Raw genomic sequence first — 11238 nt, 5'->3', positions numbered from 1 at the left:
AAAAAAAAAAAAAAAAAAAAAAAAAAAAAAAAATTATAAAAAAAAATAAAAAAAAAAAAAAAAAAAAAAAAAAAAAAAAAAAAAAAAAAAAAGAAAAAAATAAAAAAAAAAAAAATAATATATAAAAAAAAAAAAAAAAAAAAAAAAAAAAAAAAAAAAACTATGTATATATAAATAAAAAAAATTATAAATTTAAACATTATGTTTAAAAAAAAAAAAAAACAAAAATTTTATAAAATTATTTTTATTTTATCATTCAATTATATTTTATTAGTCTATCTTATATGATTATATTATCATATTTTTTTTATTTTATTTTATATTTTTATATATTTATATTATATTTCAAAAAAATTTTTTACTTTATATTAAATATATTTTCTACTATTTCCATTTACATTATATAAGAAAAAAGAAAAAAAATAGAAAAAAACAAAATAACAAAAAAACATAAAACATGAAACATAAAAAATAAAACATAAAACATAAAAAATAAAACATAAAACATAAAAAATAAAACATAAAACATAAAACAATTTTTCATACAAAAGTATAATTCTTTTATGTTTATATGCTTTATATAGTCTTAATATATTTTTATATTTGAATAAGTTTTTTGTGATTTGATATATAAATAGCATGGACTTTATGTTAAAAAGAATAAATAGTATTATTATTCATAATATATTAAAGAAATCTTGTGTGTATAATACATTTGTGAAGAAATAATAATACACATAAATTTACATAGGTATGTATATATGTATATATATATATATATATATATATATATATATACGTATATACATATATATTTATATAGATATATACATACCCATATATATATATATATATATATATATACATATATATATTTATAAAAAGCGTCCTTATATAATTATATATGCATATACGCTTATAAAGGCAGAAGTATTGTATTCCTATATATAATTATATGTTTATATTTGCATTTATATGTTTATAAGCTGTTATATATATATACCTAGTGTATTTTTTTTTATTTTGATCAATGTTGTACTTTTTTTTTTTTTGCATTTCTTTTATGAGCTTATGCTCAAAATTGTACTTTTTTTATTTATTGAATTTATGTTTATAGATGAAATTTATATATATATATTTTTTTTTTTTTTTTTTTTTTTTTTTTGATTCTACAAAAATATATTTATATATAAACATTATATCTAAGTATACACATTAATTTTTTTTTTCACATTTCTTCATATATCAATTTATAATTTATATATAATTATTATTTTTATAACAATAAAAAAAAATTAAAGATATATATATATATATAATTTTTTATAATTTTTTTTATTTATTTAAAATACATATATATGTTAAAATTTGTTATGATAATTTTTTTCTTTTCTATTATTTTAATTATGATAATAATTTTATTTTTATATTAACATAAAAATTTTAATAATCTTTTCTTTTATATATAATATATATTTATGTTTAATATTATATTAAAAATTATATAAGTCATATGTTTATTATATCATAATTATTTTTTTTATTTTACAGTTATAATTTTAACAGACAAAAATGTTGATTTTTTTTTATTACTTTTTTCTTTTTATGCTTATGTTTATTTTATCTCTTTTATATTAATATAGGCATATATATATTATGTTATATTATATTATATAAATACAAATATTATATATATATATATATATATATATATATATATATATGTATATATATGATATATATATTTAATATATATATAATACATTATAATATTAAGTATTCCTAGAAGAATATTATACATAACATATAATAGTGTATCCTTCATATTATTTTTTTACATACACTTTATTTCATCATATTCCTTATATTATTATTATTTATATTTTAACGTTATCTATATTTAACACCCGTATATATTTTTTTTTTTTTGATTTTTATATTTCTATATATAAATATTTTTTTTTTTTTTTTTTTTTTTTATATTTGTATTGATACAATAATATTACACATAGAATTAACAAAAAATATATTTTATAGTATTTACATAAAAAACATCATAAGATGATATACTATATAGATAAAGAATATATGGGTGTATGATAATAAATAAATAGATCTATATACATTATATTTAAATGAATGTGTAAAAATATGCTTATATAATATATAATACATTAGAACTATTTTATACATGCAGTTATTTAATACTTTAATAGAAATATATAAATATATATATATGAAATAAAGTAAAATATTAGAACAAATAAAAATACATATAATATATAATTGTTTATACATAAAATTTAATTCATTTTTTATTATTATATTAAGCAACCATATCTATATTATTTTTTTTTGATTTTTTTGTTTTTATCTCTTTAAGGCACCATAATATGAAGTAACTAATTAAATGCATGTCGATATATATTATATATATGTATATATATATATATATATATATTTATATTTTTTTTATGTTTCTCTACAATTTTTTATATTCATATATTATAATTGAAGTTAATCTATATAGTAATTAATTTAAAATATATAACTAAAAAAATATATATATATATATATATGTATATATATGTGTATCAATAAAATTGATTTAACTATATATATATATATATATATATATATATATATACATATTGATACTGTTATTTTTTTTTTTATTATTTAGTATTATTTATTTCCTTTTCATTAAATTTTTTTTTTTTTTTTTTTTTTTGCGGATTCAGCGTTGCGTATATTTTTTATATATATAGTGATCAAATAATATATACATTCTATACTATTATTTTGGGTCGCTAATATACACATTATATATATAATACACTAATATTTAATTTTTTTCTTTTTATTCGTATAATATAGAATTTTTTGCAAAAAATATTTTATATATAAAAATTAGCACATATATATATATATATATATATATATATATATATATATATATATATATATATATATATATATATATGTATATATATGTAATTTTTTTTTTTTTTATTAATTTTATAGAGATGATCTATATAAAAAAAAATATATATATTTATATATGTATACCGTATATATATTATATATATTATACATATATGCTTAATGAATATACATTTAGTGTGTGTGAATGTATGTATTAAATAATTATATATATTTATATATTTATTTTATTTATATATTTATATTTATTTATTTATATTTTATCGTGTGAACAAATGAAGAACGCTATAAGAAGTTATATAATTATATATTATAATATTATAGTCATCCTTTATATTATATCATATTTTTATAGCACATATCCAAGGGATAGACATAATTATTTATTTATAAGTATTTTATTATTTTTTTATTATATTCTTTTATGTTTTATTAAGAAATCATTATTTTATAATGATAACACAAATATATTAACATGATATAGTTTTATTCTATAAGTTTTTTATAGTATTGATTTTTTTCCATGATAAAAAAAAAAAAATACAAATATATGAAAAGTAAAAGTATATATTTGTATGGAGTTAATCTATAGTATTTTATGATGTTATTATTTATCTATATTAATTATATAAAAGATATATATTAAAAAAAAAAAAATAAAAAAAAAATAAAAAAAAAAAAAATAAAATAAAAAAAAATAAAATAAAAAAAAATAAAATAAAATAAAAAAAAATAAAATAAAAAAAATAAAACTATAATATATTAGATATTATCTTTTTGATTTTTTCCACATATATATATAATATATATATATATATATATATATTTTTCATTTAATTATTTTTTTCTATATTTTCCAATTTTTTCTTGAAACAATGAGTGATATCTTAGAGCGCATAAGATTGTTCTTTTTTTACCACCTGTACAATTTATGTTACTTCTGTAAGATTTATGTAAATAGTGCCCCACTTAATGATATGAACCGAGAGAAAAATGTTTTATTAGATAAGAAGAAAGATAGATCTACTCTTCAGAATGTTTTAACAAATGACTTGTTCAAGATGAAATACTCTCCACTTGATGTGTTAAAATGTTTGAAAAATATTGAAATTGAATATATTATGAAATGCTTTAAGTTTGTTGATATTTCTTTTATTGAATCACATATTATGTTTAATATGTGTATAGCTGAAATGCTTATCTCTTATTATGAGAATAGAGAAAGCATGTATAATTATGTTATGGAAGAGAAAGGGGTACTAAAATTTTTTGTATTAAAATTAAATTATATATTATCCGTATTAAATTTTATAAACCATTTAAAAAATACATATGCTGATATAATAAAAAATGGTTTTCAAAAAAACATACATTACCAATATGTATGTACAAATAGACATATTATTATACGAAATATAAAAAAGTATATAAATAGGTCAACACCAAATTTACTTTTATTAAATTCGTTGTTACCACATTTAAATTATTTATATATACAAAATTGTATTCAAAGTAGTATTACATGGAATACCTATTTGAAGAATTCATTGCAATCATTAAATTTTTTACATATTCTACATTATGATTTTCTCTTCGATGGATACAGAAGACGTTCCTTAATATATCGAAGAAATCATCAATCCAAAATCAAACATGAAGTATATCATAATAGAATAATTAATACAAGTAGTTATAGTAGTTTAATATGTTTTAATCCAATCCGTTACAATTTTGTGAGAAATGAAATGGAATGTTTATGTGGTTACACAAATACATATCCTCTTAGAAAAACGATTATTCGTTCTTTTGGATGTCCATATAATAAACCACATAAAAGTCCGATTGAAAGACGCAAACAAATTATTTCTCAAAGAATGGCAGAATTAAAAAAAATAGAAAATCCATATATTTATACTCTTTGTAATTTAATATATTCTAGAGAAACAACAGACGAGTTTAAATATAAGGATTGTGCTCATGAAGACATATCAAATTGTGATATGAAAAATTCTGCTAACCGATCTTTTGAAGATCCTTATACACATATTCATAATAATATCTTGGGGAGTGAAAATATATATGAATATATGAAAATCACTGATGATGATATTCCTCAAGAAAAACATAACTTTTATATCTCCAAAAAAAATTTGAGAAAAAATAAATTTTTCTCAAAATTCCTTTCCAAAAAAAATAGAAAAATATTTAAAAAAAAACTCTCTTTCTATTTAAATAACTTTTATAATAAATTTCAAAAAAAAACTAAAAATTTATTTATAACATTTAAAAAAAAATTTAAAAACCTTAATTCATTTATTTCTTCCAAAAAACAAAAAAAATGCATCAAACTTAAAAAAATTCAAAAAAACCAAAAAAAACATAAAAACCAAAAAAACCAAAAAAACCAAAAAAACCAAAAAAACCAAAAAAACCAAAAAAACCAAAAAAACCAAAAAAACCAAAAAAATTTTAAAAGGAAAAATAATCAAAAAATTCAAAACAAACAAGTATTAAACAAAATACATGATTTTAATCTTAATCTATTTCAAAAAAAAAAATGTGTAACACACAATATACAAAAAAATAGAATAAATCTAAATAAAAAAAAATATAGAAGAAACAGATATATACAAGCAACAAAAAGAGTTCATCTTAAAGCACAATGTGCTCCATTAATTCCCATATTTTCCAAAAATTATGACAAAATATATACATATTTATGTGTTCATTTGGAGCAAGACAATGATCGTAAAGATCTATGTATTATTAGAGATCCAGCACTAGCGGAAGAGAAAAACAAGAATTATCACATGTTGATGGATACAAATGCTGATTGTGATAAAAAACAAAAAAAGGAGGAAGAAAAAGAAGAGGAAAATGGCGATGTGAAGAATGGTTTGGATGAAAACAATAATAAGGTTAACGTGCATGAACATGGGGAAGATGATGATGAAGAAGATGATGAAGAAGATGATGAAGAAGATGATGATGAAGAAGAAGATGATGGTGAAGATGATGAGGATGATGAAGATGATGATGATGGGAATATAGATAAAAATGACAAAAATGACAAAAATGGCAATAATGGAAAAAATGAAAAAAATGGAAAAAATGGCAATAATGGAAAAAATGACAATAATGGAAAAAATCACAATAATGAAAAAAATGATGGAAATAATAACAACCATAATTCTCATAAGTATAACAAAAGAAAAAATAAAAAATATAAAAAAAATAATATCTCCTATTTTGAACAGATGCTTGGAAATGTATCTGATAATCATTATTCTTCTTCTAATAAAAACAAGAAACATGGATGCATATATATGCTTTACATAATTGCTCTGTATCTTCTCTTTCAAATGAATATAATTTACAATATTTATAAGAAAAAAATAATGAATGAGGATGAGAAAAATATTAAAACACAATTAAATAATATGGGGAAACATAAGGACTATTATTATTTCTCAAACAAATATAATAATATATTTTATTCTTCCTTATATGCATGTTGTAGAAAATTGTATGCATTATATGAACAAACATTTCCAGTTTTTCTCACATTACCAAATCAATATAAATATTGTAATGAAAAGATTAATAATAAAAGAAAAGATATATTATGCTTAAAAAATAATAATTATCAATTGGCATTCTATTATGAATTTATGTTGACTTATCTTAAGGAATCCAGTGGTATCATAGGTAGGTATTTATATATTCAATCCGTTTTGTTTCATAAGAACAAGATAATTGTGTTTATTATATTTTTGTTGCAACACGTAGAACATATGACTAATGAGCAAAAGAATATATTTAAAATTATTATTTACATAGAAAATAAAGTCTACGATATGAATTATGAAAAAAAAAATAAAGGTGGTTATTATATTTCCTTAGCTCACTTTGAATTTTTCTTCTTAGCTAAAGAATTCATATATTCAAACAATTCAACCACAAATGAATATGGTACAATATGTAACTCTAATAATTTTGCTGGTAATGATAATAAAAATAATGGAGGTAATAATAAAAAATATAATGATGGTAATAATAATGGAAACGATCAAAATAATGGAGGTAATGATTATGATAGTAGCGATAGTAATAATAGTGATAAGAAGGCTTCTAGTAAGAAGAATGATAAATGGGATGAAAAAAAGAATGAAATACTCAATATGTTTCTTGAATGTCTTGAAGAGGAACCAGAAGAGGATGTTGAACTGTTTTTGTCTGTTATGGGTAATATGAATGAATTAGAGAAAAAAGCTCAAGAGGAAAATAAGGAAATTAATATTGTTGAAGAATATTTTAATGCTTTACACAAAAATAATGATACAACAGATGTTGTAATGAATAATGAAGAAAATATAGCAGATGCATATATGGTGGATACAAATAAAGGGCGTATAAATAAAGCGAAACACAAGTTATGTTTTGATGAATATGATAAGGAAATTATGCTACCATATAAAACTTTTAAAACAAATTTAACATTACCCAAGGAAACAGATACATCTGATATTACAGATAATTCCTCTCTAATAACACAAAGTACAATACAAGATAATCCAAATGACCAAACAGATGAAGATTCATATTTTCAATATTTGCTAGGAGATAATAATTTGGATCCTAAGACAAAAAAAGAATTAGGTAATATGCATAGTATGTATCGCGCTATTTTAAGGGGTGGATGTCCTTTCACGTCTTCTCGTAGTGATTTTGACGAATCAAACCCTGAATCTTCTTCAACATCTATGCAATATCAAAGATATAGAACAGCACAACCTAGTGTACGTAATGAAGAAGATAAAAATAAAGAAGCAAATTCTGAAAACAATCAAACACATACTAATATAAATAATACATCTCAATCATTAGAGAATATAAAAAATTATTACGATTTTATTTTAAAAAAGGTCCTTATAGTAAAAAATGTTTGGGAAAATAATACAATAACGTCGGTTGATTTTGTAAGATATGCATCACAAAAAAATTTAATTATGAGAGATCTAAATAAATTGAGACTAATGAATTATAAAAATATAAATAAAAATATAATTGACCTCTTTTCTGTTCTATATACTCATAAACATATATATACTAACGAAGATGATGGCAAGGTATATACCTACCAAGAAAAAAACATTCCATACATATCCAATAGTACTCAAATAAATAATGAACAAATTAACGAGAAATCTATTTCAAATATTGAAAATAATAATAACTCTATAAACAAAAAAGATCGTGAAAATGAAGAAATGAACCAATCTATTACTGTTCAAGAAAGCGATGATATTGACGATCAAAGATTTTATCTCACAAACGAAAGACTAGAACCATTTATACAAGAAAGTAATGGAACATTTCGTTATAAAAAAGATCCATCATTTATTCCAATTCTCTATATTTATCATAATGATGATGAATTTTGTTTTACATTTGTTAGAACTCCTGTAGAGAACGAAAGACAGAAATGTAATCTTCCTTCACAAAATAATCTTAATTTTACTAATACTAGAGTTATACAAGAAAATAATGTTAACCAAGGCATTAATAATTTAGAAACCATACCTTATGATTATGAGGAACTTAAAAGGTGTTATGAGGCAATATATGGAAAACATGAAAATGCACTATATAGACGACATGTTAATGAAGATATACCCTTGTTGTTACCACAACCATTAAATATAGAAAGTACACATGAAGTAAATCACAATGATCGTTTACAAAATGAAACACAAATGAATAATACGGGAGATGAATGGTTGATTCGTAATATGTTTCTTGATTTTCCTAGAAATGCTAATTCTCAAACTGATGAAAATGTTAAAAGAGAGGTAGAACAGAATGTACAACAAAATATAGAACAGAATGTTGAACAGAATGTAGTACAGAATGTAGTACAGAATGTTGAACAGAATGTAGTACAGAATGTAGTACAGAATGTAGTACAGAACGTTGAACAGAATGTTGAACAATCTAATGAACCATATAATACAGAATATAATTTACAACCTTATCAACAATATAATATAGAACAACATGAACAATATATTCAGGAAGAATATCCAACATATATAACACAACAGGATCAATCACATAGTACACATTCCTATCCACAATATAATGTAGAAGACAATCAAGAAACTAGTATAGATCGTAATCCACAATATGGTACAGATTCTCATACACAAAGGAGGAGGATGGATTCTACAGAATATGGTGATTATGATAATGAATATAAGGATAATCTGAGTGATTTAACTGAACAAATGGAAGAGTTTGAACTAAATGAACAGATTACAGAGAATGTACAAAATAATGGTGATTTTCTTAATTCACTTATTAATGAAGGATATAATATTGAAGGACTTTATGCTTATGAATATAATAACGAAATGTATGCTACAGATAATAATTCTGTAGAGAACAATCTACGTCAACCACAATATCAGCATGCTCAGGGCAGTGACAATACTTTTAATACATCAGATCAATCATTTGGAGAAAATTCTGTAAGTTCATCTGCTTATGAAAATAATGACTATGCAACAACTAGCTTATATTTAAATAGGTCCCAGATTTATTTACTAGAAAACATGTTATTATTATTAGACGATCTATATCGACATGGAGTAAATCATGAACTCATAAGATTTACTACTAAGGAATATCTTGATTATTATAATCGAAGTTTTAATACGTTTAACCGATTTGCTCAAAATAATGAAATGAATGATAACATAAATAATGTTGGTTTGAGAAATATATATAATAATACAAATGATACTGAACAGAATAATGCAACGAATCATACAAATTATGTTCGTATGAGAGATTTATATAAGCCCAATATCAACACTCTTGTTGAAAGGTTTTATACAACAGTGTTTAATCAAAATAATAGAACATATAATAATAGGACTAATGACAATATGGAAAGTAATAGTGTACAAAATAATGATTCACAGAATAATGATTCACAGGATAATGATTCACAGAGTAATGATTCACAGAATAATGATTCACAGAATAATGATTCACAATATAACAATCCAAACTACGACAATAATTTGCTTAATCTTATGAGAAATGTTATATGGAATAGAAATAGAAGTAATAACAGTGAGAGTTCATGATTATTCTAAATATATTATATTCGACAAAAAGTATAATACAACTTATTACAAATTCGAAATCATCTACTTATTATTATTTTAATCTTTTTTATTTATAATTCATTTTTTATTATTACCATTTAATAAAAAAAAAAAAAAAATAAAATAAAAAAAAAAAATAAAAAAAAAAAAAAAAAAAAAAAAAAAAAAAAAAAAATAAAAAATAAAAAAAATAAAAAATAAAAAAAATAAAAAATAAAAAAAATAAAAAATAAAAAAAATAAAAAATAATAAAAAATAAAAAAAAATAAAAAAAAAATAAAAAAGAATAAAAAATAAAAAAATGAAAAATTCTAATTTTTTATTTTTACCCTTAACATATTATATATTCATTTCTTTATTTTTTTCTTATTACATTACACAAAAAGTTGACTATTATATGATCCACTCTTTTTATTATCATTTTCCTCTTCAATTTAGGTATAACCATTAATATAATTTGGTTAAAAATATTTAGACAAATATATTGACAACTATCAAAGAATGACCTTCATCTAACATATAAAAACAACATCAAAATAAGGAAGAATAAGTTATCACAATAAGCATTGGTTTTATATTATCATATGGTTCATTATTTTACACATATAAATAACTTTTTTTTTTTTTTTTTTTTTTTTATTATTATATTATATTATATTATATTTTTTTTTTTTTTTTTTACACACTTTATTCAAACAACTAAAAACTATAACACCAAATTAAATAATTTTCACAAGTGTGGTAAAAACACAAAATATATATCAATATATATACAAAATAGTTCTCTTTTTATATATTTTATATATTTTGATACAAATAAAAATATGCTAATTAAAACCATTTCTAAAGGATATTTGCTTAAAGTTTTTAATATACAGTTATTCATTTTTTTTTTTTTATGTATATAAAAAAGTTACATAAACATTATACATATAATATAATTTCACAATATGAAAAAAAATATATATATATATATATATATATTTATATATATGTTTATGTGTGCTTATTTATTCACATAGAATTCTATATAATGCTTTTTAATATAAAAAAAAAAAAAAAAATATAATAATCTAAAAAAAAAAAAAAAAAAAAAAAAAAAAAAAAAAAAAAAAAAAAA

General features: G+C 19.5%; 1 protein-coding gene across 1 annotated transcript; it reads left to right on the top strand.

Annotated features, from left to right (window-relative positions):
* Positions 1–3818: 3818 nt before the first annotated feature.
* Positions 3819–10097, top strand: PRSY57_1473100 (putative protein, unknown function; the record flags this gene model as incomplete). The annotated part of the gene is made up of 1 exon (XM_012910327.2): positions 3819–10097. One exon carries the CDS (start codon positions 3819–3821, stop codon positions 10095–10097), a length of 6279 nt encoding a protein of 2092 aa, XP_012765781.2.
* Between the last annotated feature and the right edge of the window lie 1141 nt (positions 10098–11238).

This window comes from Plasmodium reichenowi, chromosome 14 (genome assembly GCF_001601855.1).
Source record: "Plasmodium reichenowi strain SY57 chromosome 14, whole genome shotgun sequence".
In the NCBI taxonomy this organism is placed as follows: Eukaryota; Apicomplexa; class Aconoidasida; order Haemosporida; family Plasmodiidae; genus Plasmodium; species Plasmodium reichenowi.
The sequence above is the reverse complement of the archived record's forward strand: the minus strand, read 5'-3'. Positions and strand labels throughout refer to the sequence as shown.